General features: G+C 42.5%; 2 protein-coding genes across 6 annotated transcripts in view; both read right to left on the reverse strand.

The window, feature by feature from the left end:
* On the reverse strand, positions 1-6,763 carry prkcsh (PRKCSH beta subunit of glucosidase II). 3 transcript variants are annotated; one of them, XM_030406781.1, is made up of 18 exons: positions 6,659-6,763; positions 6,122-6,277; positions 5,864-5,980; positions 5,574-5,669; positions 5,430-5,487; positions 5,150-5,267; positions 4,551-4,680; positions 4,243-4,327; positions 3,744-3,822; positions 3,552-3,635; positions 3,308-3,472; positions 3,125-3,218; positions 2,372-2,441; positions 2,112-2,201; positions 1,945-2,019; positions 1,749-1,848; positions 1,482-1,641; positions 1-230 (listed from the first exon to the last, which is right to left on the reverse strand). In XM_030406781.1, the coding sequence occupies exons 2-17, from the start codon at positions 6,210-6,212 to the stop codon at positions 1,495-1,497; spliced, it is 1,599 nt and encodes a 532-aa protein (XP_030262641.1). In that variant the 5' UTR covers positions 6,213-6,277; positions 6,659-6,763; the 3' UTR covers positions 1-230; positions 1,482-1,494. The 3 variants fall into 3 exon arrangements, with proteins under 3 accessions (XP_030262641.1, XP_030262639.1, XP_030262640.1); XM_030406779.1 differs by having other exon boundaries at positions 3,125-3,221; XM_030406780.1 differs by lacking the exon at positions 6,659-6,763 and adding an exon at positions 6,583-6,605 and having other exon boundaries at positions 3,125-3,221.
* Positions 6,764-7,340: 577 nt separating this feature from the next.
* pde4a (phosphodiesterase 4A, cAMP-specific) overlaps positions 7,341-20,809 on the reverse strand; it is a 47,158-nt gene continuing 33,689 nt past the window's right edge. For 2 of the 3 annotated variants that reach the window (XM_030406776.1, XM_030406777.1), the window contains exons 7-15: positions 16,085-16,178; positions 15,827-15,990; positions 15,381-15,479; positions 15,133-15,297; positions 14,945-15,044; positions 14,106-14,260; positions 13,868-13,990; positions 11,675-11,857; positions 7,341-11,442 (exon numbers count right to left, since the gene is read on the reverse strand). In XM_030406776.1, the coding sequence (XP_030262636.1) occupies positions 10,927-11,442; positions 11,675-11,857; positions 13,868-13,990; positions 14,106-14,260; positions 14,945-15,044; positions 15,133-15,297; positions 15,381-15,479; positions 15,827-15,990; positions 16,085-16,178 (1,599 nt within the window). In that variant the 3' untranslated portion in view covers positions 7,341-10,926. Of the gene's footprint in view, positions 11,443-11,674; positions 11,858-13,867; positions 13,991-14,105; positions 14,261-14,944; positions 15,045-15,132; positions 15,298-15,380; positions 15,480-15,826; positions 15,991-16,084; positions 16,179-18,593; positions 20,675-20,809 lie in introns of those variants that run through there. The other variant, XM_030406778.1, reaches the window with a different exon arrangement.

Consider the following 20,809-nt stretch of genomic DNA (forward strand, 5'->3'; position numbering starts at 1 on the left):
TTTCGAATATGATAAAAGCAACTTTATTTCAAAACATTGGAATGACTATATTGGACATAAATCAGAGAAACAACACAACAGGGAGCAGTGGAAACTGGATATGTAGACAACATAACCGCTCATTGGAATTTCCATCGTTTATCCTCGATTGTTAGCTGAAGCCACGGTGGTGCTGCTCACAGCATGGCAACTTCATGTTGCTGCAGTGACTGTGGTCCCCGAAGAACAACCTGCAAATGTCAGCGCATACACGTTAATTTCTCTGGCTTGTTTGCTTGAATCATGACTTAGTTGTTAAAGTGAAGGCCAATTTTAGTTGCAATTAATCCCTGGAGGTTTAAATTTTGGTGACTAAGTGTTTACACCAGTGATTTATCCACTCCTTGTGTTATTTTGGGCACAGCACCTCCATTTGCACTGGATGCTGTGATTGATTAAATGAAAAAAACACACTCACTCGAATGGATGCAGACTCATCCACACTATCATGATCATAAAGCTCGAAAGCTTAGTTCAATATACTGTATATTTCAAGGTAAGGAACCCCTGATGTCAATTCTCTCTGTGCAGCATCAGGGCAAACAACTTCTATGATACAAAGTAATACTGAATCTGTAGCCACATAGCAAAACATAAACCTAAAGAAAAAATAAAAACTACTATCCATTTTTGAAAAAAAAACAAAAAAAATAAATCATACCCTATATGTTCTTAAAGCATAATGAAATGCTTTCCATTTAGCAGAATTGTGTGGAAATTTAAAATGGCCAACAGCCAAGAACTCACAGGGTGAACTGTCACAAACCTCTTGCCTACTTAAAATGGTCTGCAGTAAAGGATGGATACTGCACCAGTACGGAAAGCAAATATGTCACATTATATGCAACAATTAATCAAGGAGTATGGATTAAACCTGCTCAATTTGGTAAATGTCATGAGATGACTTTTGTTGTGAATTGGTGATATACAAATAAAGTTTGATTGCTTAATATCCAGTTTATCTATAATTTGTCCAAAGAAAATGTGGCGCAGTACAATGCAGTATGCATCACTCTCACCCATATATTCATCACTTATTTATTCTTAATACATGAACTTCGCAACTACAGTTAACTCAAATGAATTTGTTATTACCTTGCTCTTGCTGCAGTCCTGCTCTTCGTCTAAAGGGAGAATGTAACTGCACTGCACTGTTTTCTTCACAACAAGATGTTAAAACGCTAAACCTTCATATAATGCAGCTCAACTGTCATTCATTTTTATTTTGCTTGAGTTTGCACCATTTAGAAAGGGTTATCGGCTGTTCACTGTAGGAGCCGGTGTAGGTCTTGGCCCAATTGGAGGACCAATTTAAGATCCTACGGAGGAAAAGATTTGCCTGCTGCACAACATAATGTATGTGCCCCACACAATACAATGTGAGGGTTGTTCAAATTAATTTTGAAAGTTTGCCAACAAACACAAAAGTTAGAGCTACTCACAAATTGTGCGGATCTAGAGCTCTGTGTGGTCATGAGCGTCTGGATACAGGCTTTGGGGCTCCTGGCAGACAGCTGGGGTGGTGAACTCCATCAGATACTCACACCGACTAGGCTCTGAGGTAGATAGCACAACTGTCTCCTTTCCACACGTTAACTTAACCTGAATGACAAAAAAAATAACCTTTTTTCTGTGCCATGTCCAATAACAAACATCAACACGGTAAAGAATCAGGTGAAGAAAGACATCAAGTAAGGTCTGAGACTCACCGTGGTGGATCTGTTAGGGCCTTGCCAGCACCCTGTTCCATGTTCATATTTCATCAGAGAGTAGACATTGTCCTCTGGACCTGTCCATTTCCCCCATGATCTACAGAAAGCAAATGGAGAAAAGCAAGGGATGAGTCAAATGACAACACAAAACAGCACAAAACACAGAGAAGTAACACCAAGCATATTCTCTTACCCTAGGTTAGTTTCTGATCCACCATATTTGGGTTTCTGGGAAACTCTGTTGAATGGACATAGCCTATAGATGTACCTGAAAGATAAACAGATAAACTTAGTCCTTCAGAAGTAGGAAATTATTAATAAATACAAGACATTTTTCCTAAAGTGAGAATCTGCACATACTCGCTAGTAGACAACTCATAACACTGGCCATAGAGGTAGGCGAACTCTGCACCAGGTCCAAAGTCAAAGGAGATTTCCTTCTCGAGGTTTCTGCAGACAAAATGCAAATCCAGACTCATTACTCATATCTTTGTCTTCAACTAACAAGACACTGATAGTGCAACAAAATCTTCCATTGCAGCAGTTAGAATGCAACTGTGGAAAAAAAACTGGTTGCATTAATGGCAAAGAAGCTCCGTTACAGTTCATGTCCTACTTACCTGATCTGATCATCCACTTCTCGGAGAGCTTTCTCAGCCTCATCAAACTCATTCCTGGCTTTCTGAGCAGCTGGGAATCGAATAGATAATTACAGGAAATTTAGTCAAAACCCATACATGTGCTTAAATAGTCACACATACAAAATGTCTGAGGAAATCACACCTTCTTACTGATGCTTATATAAAAAGATAAGCAAAATACCTCAGTCATACAAAAAAAAAACAGCTGTTCAATGAATTGCTATGGCCTTCTGATTTATTAATTTATGAGTGATACGGAGCTGCAATGATATAACAATTTATAGTCAACTATTAAATTCAATCGCCAACTATTTTGAAAAATTCATTATTTGAGAAAAAATCTCTACATTCTCATATTCCAGAATATCAAATGTAAATATTTTAATGTTTCTTTGCTCCTCTATGACAGCAAACGGAATATCTTTGGGTTGTGGGAAAAAAAGGGATTTGAGCATGTCACCGTGGGCTTTGGGAAACACTGATGGACATTTTTCTGCATTTTCTGACATTTATTATACGAGACAATTAATTATTGATTATCAAGAAAATATTTGACAGAATAATCGCTAGTTGCAGCCCTCGAGCAATGAATTTCAAGACAGCACATTAAAATTCAAACTGATAGGTATGCAGACACATCTGTGCTTTACTTCTGGTATTTTGCCGCATGACTCACTCATAGCTCAGGACAGGCTGAGTCACTCTATACAGACACTTTATACAGACACTTACCATCAATGAGGTTCTGCGTTTGATCGTCGTAGGGCGGCATAGTCCCCTCATCATCGTCATCCTTCTGTTCTTGAGTCTGTGTTGTAGGAGGGCTCTGCTTATAAAACACATAAGAATGACTCACTTAAATAAAAACTCATGATCATCCTTCATAAATCTGATGGAGATTCTAACTGGGCTTACCTTATAGTCCCCATCATCTGGGTCTTCATCTTCATCCTCTTCATCATCATCTTCTTCTTCCTCTGGGATGTCCTCTTCAGGGTACTGCTCAGAGTCATTTTCAGGGACTGGCTCCCTCGTCTCCTCCTGTGGAGTCTCCACTGGTGCTGGGATGTCTGCATTGGACTGATGCCAAGAGTCACAAATTTAGAGGACACGAGGCTTTTACATGTCGAGTTCACTACGAGAATAATCTGGCTCATACCTCTGATACATATTTTTCTTTGATGTTATTCCAAACAGACTCAAATGCTGCCGTGTCCACTTTGTCCACTCCTCCCAAGAGTCCCTGTACAAGCCAAAGACAATATTCACATTTCGATTTGTTCAGCTCCATAGGACTGATGATGACAGCAGTGTTTTTTGAGGGGAAAAAACACAAAAAGAAATGTTTTACCTGAGCTTCTGCTTCTGTGAATGAACCATCTGAATCTGGGTCGAGCTCAGAATGGGTGAGAAGATCAGCCACTGAGACACTGAGATAAACAAGATACATCATTCAAGGAGTTACAGTAACAACTCAATATGTTTACACCAGTCCATCAATGAGGTCACTGAAAAAAAAACTAAAACAACAACCAATACACTAATTACTGAAGTGAATGGCATCAACATTTAATCTTTTTAAAGAGAGTCAATCTATTCCCAAACATTTTTCTTTAGGAAAAAGTAGTGATATTTCTAGCATACTGTCAGGTTTTAAGTCTGCTGCGTGGCACCATTTTGGGTCCACACTAAATAAGGTGCAAAGCCACAAGGCAATTTCAAATATGATTCAAGATTTGCTGATGCTACATTTCGTCCTGGTGCTACTTTTCAAAGGCAGTGTTCTTGAAGTTTTGTGCTTAAAAAAACAACAAAAAAAAACAGAAAAAAATATATATCCAGATACTCACAAGCCATCTGCATCATCATCCAGCTCAAGAAACACCTCAGCCATTTTAGCTTTGTCTTTTTCCAGGCGAATGGCAGCTTTTTCATCTAAAACAAAGATAACATTTTATTTATTGTAAGCAGCGACTCTGATCCCTATATGTTTTGAATTTAAACTTCATATCAGAAGTCTTTCATCAGTTAAGTCTTTTGAGCTGCTACTTGTGTTTTTAACATCCTGGCAACACTAACTAAATCAATAGACTGCATTATCTATACTATGATGCTATGATAATAGTGAATGTTGATAAACTTTCAAATTTTAATTTACCTTCCCAGGCCTTCAGATGGCGCTCTTTGGCTTCTTTCTCAGGCTGCTCTGCAGTCTCCTTTACAGTTCTTAGGGCCTCCAGTTTGTCTTCCAGATCCTTCTTACTGACCTGAACCTCTGCAAGTTTGGCCTGTTGAAATAAATCAAAACGTAGACAAATAAGATAACAAGAACAAGAAAACTGAATTCCTTTTATTAATCAATGCTTAATATCTACTCAAGGGAACATAATCCACAAGGGCAGCAGCAAGCAGTAACCAATGTGAGCCACCATTTTCACAACTATTCACTGGCGACTTGGAAGCCTTAATGACTTTTAAATTAGCTTTTATTTATTGTTTGCTTGTTAAAGGAAGACTTTAGATAGCTGGCATCCATTTTCTGGCTGTAAATCAGGCACATTCTGAGTGACTGAGCAGGATCTATTTAACATCTTATTCAACTAGTAACATACAGCAGCTCGATATACAATAGTTGGTGCTGACACCAAGTGTTGGTGTATCTGCATAAAAACATATTTGGCACTGCAGTATTCCATGTGTCAGTACTCTGGATCTTGACTTTTCATAAAATACCAATAATTTTCTTTCCATTTGTACCTTCTTTTCCTCTAGACCACTCTTGGCTTCCTGGATAAGTTGCTGTTTAAGCAGAAAGCCCTCCTTAGCAATCTCTGCCATCTCCTTCATGATCTCTCTCTCTTTGCTCCCCAACTCCCTACAAATCACAGGAAATAGCAAAAACACCTTAATAAAACACAGCATTTCTGGAAACTCAATGGGTGTATGTGTAAATGTTCTATGGAGAAATTGGGTTTAGACTATGAAGCGTACATAAGTTCTTAGAATCAATATTAAATGATAAAAATAACATTCCCACCTGCAGGTGTTCTGACAGGCAGCACCGCTGTTGTACTCATCAGTTGTGTCACAGCAGTCTGTACAGAAAAATAAATAAATAAATAAAATCCTCCCAGCACAACAAACCAGAAAAGAAATAGTCAGCAGATTTTAAAAGTCATACCGCAGATCCCATCATTGATGCGGGAGGAGGGGATGAAGGCTGGTCTAAAACCAGCATTGGTGCAGTGGAAACTGCCATTTGGACAAGCCGCAGTGCCTGCAAATAAATGTGTGGTTAAATATACAAAACAGCTGCTCAATACTGTCATAACCCGGAAAAATATAGTCATACTGACTAAGCAGATGGCATGTACATGTATCCCTTAATATTGTATTTACTTCAATACACTGTTGGGAAAAAGTAGTACTGGAAGGATATGCAAGAGTCTTCAGTATGCAGAAAATACGCACCTGGCTCATCAGAACCATCCTCGCAGTCACAGTAGTCATCATTCACTCTATCGAAGGGAATAGTGCGGGAGCCATCCAGGCAAGTGAATGGTTTGCCTTCTTCGTAGAACTGCCGTTCTTGTAGGGATGAACAGAAGAAACGAGTCAGTGCCATGACAGCTTTTTTCAGAACTTTTTCCAACGCAAAATACTTAACGTTAGCTGTAGTAACTTATGATTCTGTTTTAGTAGGTGTAGCTTTTAATCATAAATGCTTACTGGATAGAGGGACACCGCGAGGGCGTTGGACTTCAACAGCTGAGACTCCGAGACTCAGGAGCAGCAGGAGGAGGTACTGGTAGGACATCATGATGGTGCAGCTCCGCACTGGGTCAAAATTTAACAAGACTCCGCTACACCAGAAGCTCCTGTACACTACACAAAATGTACAGATGAATAACGCAAGTACAGTGTGACAACTCTAACGACAGGCATGCGGTGAAAGGGTCGAATACGTTATAGAATGATAAAGCGATAAAACTACATTAAGTATATACGCTTGGTCTTACGTATTTAGAATACAACGTCTTCTTCTGAGTTAGCCGAGAGCTAACAAGTGCTAACTAGCTAAATTTAGCTAAAGCGTTAGCTAACAGTAAACCGTAATAACTATCACTTAAATACAAAACACCAAGTTATATGTATGTCGTTACCACAACAGCATAATGTCTCTTACATACAATGTTAAAAAAGTAGACACAGACAAATAAAACTCGTATTTCTTCTTTTCAGAACAAGCTAAAAGGTTATCATTACCGGTGAAGTTCTTCGGTTAACACACAGATTTCTTCCGTAGTGACAAAGCGCATGCGTAGATACCCACCCTCGCTGTCATGTTACCATCTGATTGGACAAGGCTTTGTTTACGCCTTCTGATTGGCGGAGAACCGTGGCACCTGTCGGAAGTAGAGGATTCTGGGTAGTCTTGAGGGTGCAGCCATCTCACGCCAATGTCAGGCAGGTGCAGGTAGTAATTGTGACTATAAACTGTCATTTTAGGACGAAATTGAATATTAGCATGAAAGCAAACAAGTTATAGCGTCTAAGCAGACAAAGAGTATTAAAAGAAACTGCCATGATCGTTAAAATTAATCTGAAAAGATAACGTACAAGTCTCCGCACATAGTCTGTGAACTTAGTCGACAACTAACGAGGTGTTGTTCATGTTCATTGTCTGGGCAGTATTAAAAATCATCTGCTTACATTTGATTACAGATCTATACTGGATCAAATAGAGAGCCTAAGTAGGGCATCTAGTAATTACATCTAGTGATAATAGTCTTGCTCGTGTATCTACAACTGGATAAGATTAACTTACCATCGACTAATAAATGAATATGCATGGTTGTAATGCAACGCACAAACAAGTAATATTCTGACAAGTGATAACAAACAATGCACTACAAACAAGAAACAAACAGCAAACATGACAGTGGTGTTGCTTTTAATATAAAAATCTTACTTTATTTGTATTTTTAACACACTTTACAGTACTGAACAGTGAAATAAAAGAAAAATATACTGATATACTATAATATTGTTTTATATATAGATGTTTGCTTATTAAATGCATTTATTCACAAAATGACACCTCAGCTCTGTTAAGAGGGAAAACTTTCATAAAAATAATATAATAAAAAATAACTTGGACACATTTTACACATTACAGCAAGATCATTTACAAATATTACAATCATTTCATGTTGTTTTTTCCCTTGAATAATCTTTCTTACTTGTGACAAACACATGAATTAAAGCCCAGAGAATTATTCACAGAGGGAGTCAGTCTGCGACAAAGTAACCTGACAGCAACCCGATGGGAACCAGCTAGTTAGGCCACCATTGGACGAACATTTAGGCTATCAGGCTAGTGATTAAAGTTACTAAGAAACAGAGGTGGTGGTAGTATTAGAAATGGCCAAGTTAGATAAGGGCACATTTATTTCCTTTGAACATGTCACATCCTATGTGACTACATCAGCTTACATTTGACTTTATCAGTCAAATAAAATCAATCTCACACGGACTGTTAATAGAGAATTACTAGTCTGTTTGATTATGCCTCTAGAAAAGGGGTTAACATTGATAACTGCAGGTTTGTGATTTGGCCCAATGGAATATAATCAACAGATGACTGTCAATGACCAAACCACCAGCACAGACTATACACTACCTCAAACACACTGTCTGCCTCGAAACCTGATGGAATAAAGTGCTGGTACAAATATATTTGATTTTCAACAATAAGTGTGGACAGTTAAAAAACATGACAGAAAGTTAAGCACACGTGAGCATAAACAGAATCAGAGAATGAAAAGGTGGGGATGTGGCCTGCAGTGCTTCAGTGGTTCACTTAACAACCTCAAGTGGTTATTTGTCAATCATGATGACTTGGATAAATTTATAATATACAATCCAATATTACATTATATACAAGAGTGATAATGCTTATAGCTATATCATCAACACGTGATTCATTTTCCAGACCGTCCACCAGAATGATATAAAAATAAACTGTACACAAACTGTTCAAAGAAAACACTTCCCATGGTTTTCTTGTCATCGTTTAAAAAGAATGGCAGCAATCAATCCATTGAATAATTTTCTTAATAAGAAACAATTGCTACAGTATTGTGTTTGTATGGCAATAAAATATTAATGTTTTCATAGCTCATGACATAACAAAAAAGCCACAAAAACAAAGCAACATCTTGAAAGTAAAAGGCCGATGCATATGGGAATCTTTTATTTAAGTAACTGCAATAGTAATCCTGGATTCCCATTTCACAAAGCCTGTGTGGTGGCCCCGCAGCTCTGCTCCATCCTGCGACAGAGCAGGTCAAACACACAGGCTTCTGTTGCACTGAGCTATGGTGTCTTCAGATAAGTTCAGTTACTGACCTGCAGGAACTTGCCCTTACCATCAAAAGAACCACACCCATGTTCTTTTTTTTTTTTCTTTTTTTTTACCCTGTGAAAAACAAACACCTAAACAAACTGTGACCTATTTAAGCTGTGCTGATCGAATCCTGAACACCATTCAACAACGATGTAGTGATGCCAGTGAGGGAACAATGACACGTGTGACAACATCTTTAGCATCCCGCCCTCCCTTTTCTGTTACTCGCTTGCTTACTCACGACAGCACAATAAGAGACGCAAACAAACGCATACACCCATCAACTCCGTAATGCCAACAAGTCTGATCAAATTCAAACAAAGGACATCCTTATTAATTCTCAATGGCTGCAGAATCTTAACTCCCATCCTTATTTCCCTCTGCATGCCTTCAGGTAGCTATGAGATAGTCATTTTACCATCCTGATTTGAAAAAAAAAAACATCACATTCTTTATGTTGGTCAGAGCACAGCAACAACATAACGACTAATTGGCAGCAATGTTTCCCTTTCCCCTCAGAATGCAATGCTGGATACATTGTGTATAGACACACCGATACTCACAGAAATAAGCATACAGACGTGATATAAATATACCAGGATATCTATCATATATCTTATAAATCTACATACTGGCAGGTATGTATCCTGCGTCTGACATTAAGGCAAAAAAGCATCAAACATAACAAGGATGATTAGGGACTGCCAGACCACCTTTTGGCCAAGTCACACTTCTTTCCCCCCTGACATTCTGCCTCCCTGATTTCCTTATTCGTCCACGTTCCTTCAAATCACTTCACCCACTGTATTTTCTCATCCTCGACTTTGGTGAGAATCCTTGTGTATGAGGAGACATAAACACACAGTGCAAGTGGGTTTTTCGAGATGGCGAGTGGAAATTTGTTCTACCGATGAAATAATTCCGCGTCCCTTCCAACATGTTGAGCAACTGTTAAATAGAAAATAGGCAAAACTTATGCTTCAAAGCATCACATGGCTTATTCTCAGAAAGTTTAAAAAAATCATTCTAATAAGAAAAAACCATAAGCTGGAGTCCACTGGTGGTTGTGGTGGTGGTAGTGATTGCTCTGCATCTAGAGTTATTATATTACCAGAAGAGCAACAAAAGGAAGACTTACAGCTTAAAACATATCACCACAGAAACTGTATGTTGGAGATACACACCTCAATACCATGAACAGTAAAGAGAGATCTTTTAACAAGAGACAATCAAAAATGATAACAAAATCAGACACTCCCGTCCCACAATGCATTGCTTCACGACAGCTCCATTCAGGAAGCTGGTGTTTCAGAAAGGCACAGAGCCATCTTGCACCAGTAGCACTCTCCTCGTAAAGGGAAAAGGGGTGTGGGACCCGGGGGGCCCCTTCATCGCAGCATCTTCCTTTCCTTCGACGTCTTCCTCTCTCCTCCTCCAACTCTGTGGATTATCTTATTTTTCTTTCCGACAGAAATGGAAAAAAAAGTCACTCGGATGTGTAGCTTTTCTGAGGAGAACAGTTTCTGTTGAGGTTCTAACAAACATGAATTACTAATACTGACTGAACACTAGTTAATACTCCATTAAGAGATGGCTTTTTCCAAAGAGATTCATCACTGATCAATGTCCCTCGTGTAAATGCACACACATAAACATACAGGCAAGTGTGTGTGTTGGTGCGTCTGCGCATGAGCAGGGATGGAGGGAGTTAATTTAGGCTCAAATTATACTGCATGACTGATGCATGCATGTGCACCCATTGCATTGGTGTATTCACGTGACTTACTCCTACTATGTGTCTGTGTGTGTCGCTTGCTGTGTGTTTATGTGTGTGCATTCCAGTCCCAGAGTGCTACGCTGTCATTAGTTACCCATCGTTGATGCTCTCCTAGATTCCTTTAAGTCTAAAGTTCATTGTGAAATCAGTCGAAGGACTTGTCACCGCTCCAAATCTACAGTTGCTGTGTAATTACCTTCTCTTTAAGCAATTTTAATTTATTCCCTTTTTGAAAAATATATTTAAAGGTCTGTATTGTCATTGCAGTCTTATTTGTTCTTGGTTTGGCCATTGAAAGGATGAACAAGATAATGTGTGCAAGTGAGGAGGGAGATACAGGAGCGTTACTCATGTATCTTCAGCTTGTGAAGAAGAATCTTCCTCTTCCTCTACAGGACTTGTGTCAGATAGTCTCTCCTTCTCAGATCTCACCTCCAGCTGAGCTTTCATCTCCCGCTCCTCCTCCACCTCCTCCTCCTCCATTGCCACCTCGTCCTCCTCTTCTATTATGTCCTCGTTTTCCTCCTCTGCCATTGGGTCTTCCTCCTCCTCTTTTTTACCCTCCTCCTCCTCCTCCCCCTGACTGCAGTCCTGTGCCATGTGGTTCGGCGTAGGCTTGTCGCCCTCGTCTACCTGTTCTCTGTCAGAGCTGTCTTCGAGGGTGAGCTCAAACTGAAACTTGTCCATGCAGGCATGTAGTTCCTTATCCTGGCCCACAGGAGGTGGCGAGGGACTTTGCGGGATAGTGCTCTGATACCAGTCCCTGTTGTCCTCCAGAGTGTCCAAGATGTCCTGGGCATCGGGGTGCACAAGGTCCCCCCATGTCTCCCACAGCGGATGGACGATGTAGTCAATAAAACCCACCTGCAACCAGAAAAAAAAAAAAAAGTGTATGACAGACATCATATTAGCTGTCACAGTGGTGTCATTTCACTTCTTACAAATCCGCATTAAAAATGGATGAAGACGACTGCTGTGATCAGAGATGACAGATCACTCTCTGCACTGTAGTTATCACCCACCTACGGTATTAACAGTTATCCAGGTGTGCACAGAATCATTCCCATACATGTGTATAACATTTCCGATCATTCACCTGGCTCTTTTCCACAGATGCAGTGTGTTTGTCACACATGGGACTGATCTCCATCCCTCGCTCTCTCTCCTTGTCTCCTTGCCTGAAGAACTCCTCCATGATTCTCTCCGTCCATTGCCGATACACAGCCAGGGGTTTCGTGGGATTGCTCAGGTCAGCACAATGCACCATGTTCCTCAACACCTGCACAGACAGTCACATGTCACACTGTATTTTGGATGTACAACAAAGGGGGTTGGCCACAGTCAACATGCACACCCAACACACTATATCTGTAGTCATACCGCAAATCTTCTGTTTAGGGAAGCTCCTGAATGATCAGGAACATTACAGGAATACTACAGGCACAGTGTGTCTCCATCATCCTCTCACTCTTCTGGGATTATGTTGCTACTTGTCAATTTGATCATGAAGTACATGAAGTATATAGGCTGCAGTATAGTTTATAATTGAGGATTTTCGAGATTCTAACCTGCACAATTACAAACTTCAGTCAGATAAAGCATCAGTGAGTCAGGCAGACAAGTTTAACATATTCAACGGAACAACCCTTCTACCCAGGCACTCCTAAACAAGGAGGATGAACTTTTGTAATTTCAGATCATCTATCTTTAATCTCCCATGTCACATCCATGTCTTTTTTATTACCAAATCGTTAAACAGCTGAAGGAAAGTGATTGACACCCAGTTTTCTGCTGACTTTTCTCACTGTTGCTGTTACTCTGTCATCGTTTCTCTTATATTGACTGCTTATAACATTCAAATCCAGTCCTCTGCTTCTAAAACTAGGAAGCTTTCTCCACTTTTTCCTCTTTCCCCAACACCTCAACGCCTGCTCCTCCCTTTCCAGTTCTGCTACGTATGTCATATTTAAAAGGCTCAAAATGGCATCCTCCACCACATACAGATGTACAGAAGAGGTCAACATCAAATCCCAACATGAGTCATTCCCTTTTCTGTTGTCTTTTTACATTTGCCATAACAAGATACAAGATAATTAGGAAAACTTAATGGTCAGACTTATCTGACGTTTCTACCGTGCTTTTTTTATGTACTTTTTTTTTTTGATAGCATCTGTGATATCTGTGCAACAGCGTCTTCTCGGACTAACTACTGGTCAAGCTGTCATTTTCTTAAACAGGTAAATTAGGTCCCCAGCCTTACGATAGTGAATGTGTTGTTATAAATGGGATATTCATCTCATCTCATCTCATCTCATGTCAATGGCTACAAACAGAGAATCAAACAATTGTCAAAGAAGCACCAACATCATTTCAGGCATACTGACCCAGCAGTGAACTCGTCTCTGATCTCCTGACCTCATTTTAGACAAGAACAACAATCACTTAGTCTCCTCAGCACGTTTGCAGAGACCAGGATCTCTTCTTGATGAAAGCTCTGATTCTTGCTTTTCAAGGTGACACTTAACCGTTCCTCTGATTCAAATCTTTGACATTCAGGTCAAACAAGTCAACTGTGTTTGCGCACGTCTGGCTGACATCTCCAGTCCATCGAACTCTAGCAGATACTGAGCAGCCCTTCCTTTCTGCAAAAACCCTGCCCCATGTCAGATCTCGCTGTTTTTAACAAAGTACAGGAACATCTTCTTCTCCCATCAAATACTTAAGAATAGTCTGTGATAACCAGGATCAGTGAGTTGAGCAGACTCCACAGGAGTCCCTGCATTTCATGGCTCTAACTCTTATAATCCATAAGCTACTAAAGCATCATTAAAAAGAAGAAACTGCTAAGCCTTTTTTTTTTTTTTTAAGCCTGTCTGTCTTAACAAACAGTACCAGCGCTGGAAACAGGTTGGACAAAATGCAAAAAACAGAGACTGAAAGAGCAGTCACAGATCTTGTGGCATCCATGTGCAAAATGTAATCACTACATCATGACATTAAGGAGGGGCGTGTAAGTTATGACAAGGCCGTATCTCTCACATACAAGCAGCATCCTGCAGAGGTGAAATACTTTGACGCAGGAGTATAAATCAGCCCTCAGCAGACTCTGCGTTAACTCAGACCAGAGCAGCGTTAGTCTGCTCAGTCTTCATCTCAAAACCAACCCCTTTTCTTTTTTTTACACTCTAAATTAATAGAATATATCTCTTCAGTTCTTTTGTAACAGACTCAGAATCAAAACAGTCTGCAAGCTAACTGGCTAAATTGTCCATTAAAGACGGCACCTCACCTGTATCCGATCAGTGTAATGGTCGAGCAGCAGCACTCCAGAACTTGTCACTTTCTTGGTTTCCACCATTGTTTTGAGGTCTGCCAGCAAACTCATGTGTTTAGACATATCCGTTGCCAAAACCTGAGAAGAAAATGAATATTAGCGCACTGTTGATAGATGGAGAATAGAGAGGCGGCAGAAGGCAAGGAAGGTTATTATATTTATGATATATAATGAGTTTGTTGAAAACACTCACCATATCAATAACAAGTTTCCTCAGACTCTGTCTCTGCCGCTTGCTAAGGTTCTGGAAAATGTCACAGTTGTCCTCATGAAGCAGCTTGAAGCCCACAGCTAGGTGATGGTTCTCCAACACAGACTCGTCATTATACATCAGGGCTAGCTCTGAGTCTGAAGGAAGGCGCACCGTACAACAGAGACGGATATCTATATTTAGCAATATGACAACCTAAACTACGCACATCTAAAAACATGGAACAGTAAACAAAAAGTATACACGACTAGTCGAACTGAAGATGACTGCAGTACCAAAGCTCACATTAAAATTTCAGCTGAACTGAGTGTATTACATACCTAATAAACAACAATTATATAGTCTGTAGACCAATATCCAAAATTAGCTAAGACAACAAAACTCTCATTTAAAATGTACAAATACTGAATATTATGTTGGGGCATCAATATGAAAATGATATTAAATACAATGATTCTGTGAGGTAGAATATTCATATGTAAGGCTCAATCAAGAACTACATTTGAAGTTTAATATACATATGCACACACATATATACATTGCAAAGCCCATATCTTCTGGACAAACCTTAACTGGGTTGTACAAAATTAAATGTCAGGTATTCTCAAAATAGCTGACCCAGAAAAGTGTCCTCCTCTAATTCTTAGCTACCTGCCTCATGCTCTTTCTAAAATCACACTTTTACAGACGGGACCTGTTGTGTTTATTATCAATCCTGAAGTATTTGGATTTCGGACTGCTTTTTGACTTCCCTCTGCGACGTGACGTCCCCTGTCTCTTCCACAGTTCACATGTTTGTTTGCCTCTCGGTCTTGACTCACTTGTGTTTATGAGGAATTGGTTGGACACTCCTGGATGGTCCACATCGTGAATGGCAGCGGCAAATAAAGCAGCTAGAATCTCTAGATCGGTGAACACAGCCTGTCAGAGAGAAATGAAAGAGATTGAGTATGTAGTTGGTGTTTGGAGTGATGCTTTTTGTCTTTGTTGGACCAGCAGAAGTATTTACATCTAGAGCCGGTGTGGATAGCAGTACATGAGTAGACTGAGTGACATCTGCAGCGTGGAGGCTGTTGTGGTAGGCCACATTGGCATGGTAGTGGTCCTCCAGGGTCATCACATAGGTGACAAATGTATCCACAGGGATCCGAAAGGTCTTCAGTAGATCTCGTTCCTGCAGGGGAGGCAGTCCACAGGGTCAGTCGTGCTACATTATAGACTGTATAATCCATTGTTAGATGACGTTCTGTCTCTCACCTGGAAGATGGCAAACATTATGCAGCTGAGGGGTCGGTTATTAGAGAACTCTGCCACTTGAAAGATATTAAGGCCCCACTTGTTCAAGTCGTTCAGCTCCTGAAGACACAAACAGACAACATTAACACACACCTGAACAACAGTCGTGAGTTTGTTATATGTGATAATTCCACCAACAAAGGTGCACGATATTATTGTTGCGTGTTCTTTAGATTGATTTAAATGAGCTTGCATGAAATTTGCATCATGCGAAATGGCTGCATGACATTGCGGTGTGTTTTTTAGAGATCTACTCCATCCACTGTGTGGGTTTATGTTTGCATGTCAGTGTGCTTACTTGATTCTTGTCGGCTGCTTTTTCCTTCGGTGTAGTTCAGTTTGTCTCGCGGCGAGACAAAACATGACGCGCGATAAAAATGCAGCAAGACAATCGAAGATGTATTTACCCTGGCTAACGCGTCCTCGTGTTCAGTCTTGACACCGAAGCGAGGCATGGTGGAGTTGGAAAGGCTGGAACTGTGCGTAAGCTTCTTGACACCACTGATGTGACACATTGGCTTCTCCCTCTCCCTCAGTGTCGGGGATGGGATCTCCACTTCGTTCTGCTTATCTGGGGGGGGGGAAGACTCAGAGGTTAACCAGGATGGAGACTTATGTGTTTAGATATAGTGGTTGCTCACAGATAGATGGCAGATTTGTTTTACCTAGAAAGGTAGTGGAGATGTATTCTGACACCTGGTTCCCTGAGCGACTCATCTCTGACAAATGGGACAGCTCCCTGTTCAACATCCTCTTGAACTGAGGGAAGGACGGACAAAAACAGGGAGAGAGTGATTTCAAGTCTCGTTGCAACATAGAGGCATATTTCAGAGATGTTGGAACAGACAGACAAACCTTCAGAAAGAATAACATTGTGCTTTAGATTCCATTTGTACTGATACATAACAACAAAACCCAACTGTGAGTCAAATATGAGAAAATAAATTATCACCCTCAATCTGGCTTCATTCACTAAAGGGTGAGAAAAATCAATTATGAATCATGCCTCCTCTTTTTGAGAACATACTGTTCAATACCACAAATCAGTGGACTTGCATCTGGATTGCCGTGCGTTGATATGCTGCAGTGACGTTGCATGTTTGTATGTATTTCTCTCCATACATCTAGAGTGGAAATCACGAAGGACTGCTCTGCAGGTCCTTGCAGTACAGGCACGAATGTGATTAAATGAATACATTATCCCTGCAGACCGTTCCTGAACGTTCTCTCTCCTCTTTCATGTCGTTCTTTATTTTTACGGATAAATGTTGCGTTTCCGACGCTCGACAGAGTCACCTGTCGCACAAGTCATGCGAAGGCACAATGCGATTCGGACGAGACCCCTCAGTCTGTGTCCTACTGACTGATCTCTCACACATAACAATCTCCATGGCAACCAGAGCGGTTGCCGTGGCAACTGCCTCCTCATAGTCAGTCCTTCAGCTTGATGTGAGAGCGGTGGCTGCTTGGGTGACAATCAGAGGGAGTAGGCAGGTGTCTCTGACCTTTACCAAGGTCAACCCTCCCCTCCTCTGCTGTCTTCCTCTCCACGTCTCTCTGTTACTTATATCTGCTCCTCCCTCCCTCTCGAGGTAAACAACACTCTCCGCTACTGCCCTCCAGCCCCTAAATCCTCCTCTGTCACAGGGCTCCAATATGCCTTCCTGCCATTTCACACACCTCATGCATTTCCGCCATATTTCACTCTTTTCCTCTCTCTTTTCCCACCACATGTCATCCAGCCTTGCACTCTCTGCATGGTAGGCCAAGCAAATAGGTGCTCTGACAGCAAATCGTAGAAGCAGTCGGGCAGAATCAGTCATCAGGAGCCAGGGAAACAAGTCAAGCCCAGTGGCACACTTAGGCATCAGGCTGAGCCCAAACCTCCTCCTCTTTCTCTTGCTCTCTCTCGTTCTTTCCTCCCCTAATGCTGTAACGCTGAGTCATAGCTGCCAACCAACACTTCCACGGTGCCAGTCCGAGTGCCAGGACAAACAACACTCTTCCTCTGACACTGACTAATGAAGCAAACATGCAAACGCCACACAGACATGAAAACGAACACACACACACTCATACACCTGCATATGTGAGGGACCCAGGAGGGCTTCATTTTTTCTGTCCATAATCATGAATAACATACATCAATAACTGAACAAATTCAGATCTATAACCTGCACGTTTGATCGATCCAGACTACAAATATATCAGCAGATAAGCAACGCATAAAACCGGATTTGCCCCATGTAATTTAAGTAAACAGTAAAGAGAAAAGCCAGGATTTGTTTTGGTAATTTAGTGACATGATACCATATCTAATGCAAACCTGACCTTTGATAGAAAACTCACACAATCTCCAACTTCGTACATTTTGAATGGATTTTGGCACATGTGAGGACAAAAGGCAGAAAAAGGAACATCGTCTCAGACCTGAGACAACAAGCATTGTCCTTCAGTGACAATTCGCTTGGCTTCCTTGAGTCTGTATTGAGGCCAGCCTCAGGGTGGCAGGAGAGAGAGAGAGAGAGAGAGAGAGGGATGTGGGACGCAGGTGTGGAGGATGGAAACGGACATTATGTGACACTGCAGCGTACCTGCAGTAAAGATGGCTAGACTACTTATCGCAAAGTCCCACTGAAGTTTTTTTTTTTTTTAGATTTTAAGCAGCTTGGGGTATTCTCAAAGGACGGACATGTCGGTCCTTCTTCTCCTCCTTCCAGGTATGGAAGGAGGAGAAGAAGTGATATTGTCTTTTTGTTTACAGTGCTGCTGCTGTTGCTGCTGTGGAAACACTGAGCAGAGTTAATAAACTCTGTGCCTTTATTACAGTTCCCCTTCAGTGGATTTGTGTATAAATTATGTGCAGGAAAACACTCACCAATATTCTGCCTCACAGTTTCTTACAATGCCACTGTCAGACCCAGAAAACCCTTTCTTTAACACATAAATTCAGTGTATCATCAATTATAATGAACAAATAAGATTGCCCCTATTAAAAACATTAAATACACAAACTGACTGTTACAAAACAGAAGAATAATAAATGTGCTAATCAAGTAGATGAGATGTTAATGCATGCATAGATGTGGCAGTAACACTTGAGGAGTCCACAGCATCTATCCAAGATGGCCACTGCCAGGCCTTCTTGCCCTCTGCAAGCTCTCCGAGCCCTACCTGGTCCCACCAGCCGATGAGCCAGGGCCTGGAGCAGGTCTCACAGAATAGGTCCACAAAGGGCGTCCTGCGCTCGGCCGCCGTCCCACCCCCCTCCAGAACCCCTCCGGCGGCTGCACCGAGGTCCAGCTCTGCCCCTGCCCTCCCCTGCAGGGGGCTGTAGCTGGAGGAGCGGGGCAGCCTGTAGCCTCCTGGTACAGGCGAGGGGCAGGGGGACGGCGCTGGGTCAATGGCCTCCACTACACCCATGTTGAGTGTGACGGGCGGTTTGGGCCGATGGCACAGGCAGGTTGTGCGGTAGTGGAGTGGGTTGGGGGCACTGTGGGTGCCCCAGTGGCATGAGGGCGTCGTCAGGGTGTGTGGGGAGAGGCCACAGCCAGTCAGGCGGGGACACTCCAGAGTGACGGCTGCCCCGAGAGGGGGTGAAGGAACAGGGGAAGGGGGTGAGGGTAGGGGCTGCTGGTGCAGACTGTCCTTGCCTACATGCAGCACCCCAAAGCAGGCCACCCAGTCAGTCCAGAGTCCGGCTCCAGCCTCAGTGTGGTCCGAAGATGAGGGTCCCCCTGATGGGCAGACCAGGAGCCCCCTGGATCCGGCTTCTGTGGAGACTACATCTCATCCCATTTGCTGAGCCGACTGACCCAAATGTACTGTCACTGCAGGGTAGAGGTGGATGGGAGACGAAAGAGGGAAGATGGAGGGAAACAGAGAAGGAGAGGGAGCGAGGGACCGTCTGAAGGGCACAGAGAGGAGCCAATGGAGGTGATGAGTGGGATTGTGAGAGAGATGTAAACGAAAAAATGATGTTGAGAGAGCCGAGCTGCTTGACAAACAGTAATAAAAAATTCAGATGATGGAGGTGACAGGGAAAGAGCGATGGTGACGGCAGGACAGAGAGATGACTGTGGTATCGAATGATGGAGGTAAAGGGAGCTTTGATGACAGCCGGAACATCGGGGAAGGAAGAGGGGAGAAACAGACTGTAATAGCAGGAGAAAAACAGGGATGGAGAGGAGGACAGAGGGAGAGAGAGAGACAGAGAGGGATGCGGGCAGGCCTGAAGCAGACGGTCAGGCTGAAGAATCACACCAGAGCTGTGGTCTGGAAAAACAGGCTCCCTCTTCCTGCGTCGACTGCCCCTCCCCCACGGTACGGATCCAGAGGCCCGGCCCAGTCCTACCGGTGCATCAGCCCGCCTGTGCCGTCTCACACTGATCCCATCAACGCACAGTCAGTCCACAGTCAGTCAGGCTGCCTCCTGATTGCTCCGTATCCCAGTCCCGTGCTCCAAGTCAATCCATGCCTCAGCTGGCCGAAATGCCAGAGGTCTAATCCTGCCGCTTTAGGCTGCCGTTCCTCCTCCAATGCTCTGCCTCTTGCGCCATTTCCCTGGATGCTGTAGACAGCTCTCGCAAGCTAATCAGGCAGTGTGGCTGCAGGCGCATGCATGTGTGTGCGTGTGTGTGTCTGTGCCTGCTTCTGCTCTCAGCCTGAGTGCGCATGTGCGACAAGACAGCATGTACGTCTGTCGAAAATATGTGTGTGAGCGAGGGTGTGAGTGAGAGTGAGAGACTGAGTGGGAATTTACATGTGTACCTCCATGTTGGCACAGTGCGGAGGATTTCTGTAGCTTAGCTGCGGCTGCTAAAAGGCAGCAGCATATTCACAGAGACTCTGTTTACCCCAGGAGACTTCTCTCTGCACATTGTATATGCACACACACACACACACACACACACAGACACATAAATTATGTCCTTTAAGCACTCTGCTGTTCTCTCTCCCTCCGTCCCTTCATCATAAGCCTGACTGATTATAAACACCAAGATCCGTGCCATTAATTAAGAGAGCAGCGCAACACAGGAGGAATTTCTCGAATAAAACCAACAAGGTGCACGATGCTGTCTCTTTAAGACAGAACACTATTAAAGGAGCATCACCGCTATTTCATTGGTTGTTGCTCAAACCACATGGCTTGTGGTCAGAGAGGCAAGCCAATGACTAAAAGGGAAGGGCAGACCCTGCTGCTGTTCGATAGCAACCAAGGTTACAGCAGAGACATCAGCATCAGGGCCGTCCCCCCCTCCCTCTCACATCCTCCAAACCCACAGACCGTCGCCCTCCCTCCAGTCTCTCCGTCCCTGAGCCCCCACAAATACAAATGCATGCATACTGAAGAAGCCTGCCCACGTGCACACACACACAGACACACACAC

The sequence above is a fragment of the Sparus aurata genome, chromosome 23 (genome assembly GCF_900880675.1).
Source record: "Sparus aurata chromosome 23, fSpaAur1.1, whole genome shotgun sequence".
Taxonomy (NCBI): domain Eukaryota; kingdom Metazoa; phylum Chordata; class Actinopteri; order Spariformes; family Sparidae; genus Sparus; species Sparus aurata.

What these genes read in the sequence shown, in the direction of transcription:
- prkcsh (XM_030406779.1), bottom strand. Translation starts at nt 6,212, where the DNA reads ATGATGTCCTACCAGTACCTCCTCCTGCTGCTCCTGAGTCTCGGAGTC. An exon ending in GGATGGTTCTGATGAGCCAG is followed by an intron (nt 5,670 to 5,863) that starts GTGCGTATTTTC and finishes ATTTATTTGCAG; the next exon opens with GCACTGCGGCTTGTCCAAAT. An exon ending in CCATCTGAAGGCCTGGGAAG is followed by an intron (nt 4,328 to 4,550) that starts GTAAATTAAAAT and finishes TCTTTGTTTTAG; the next exon opens with ATGAAAAAGCTGCCATTCGC.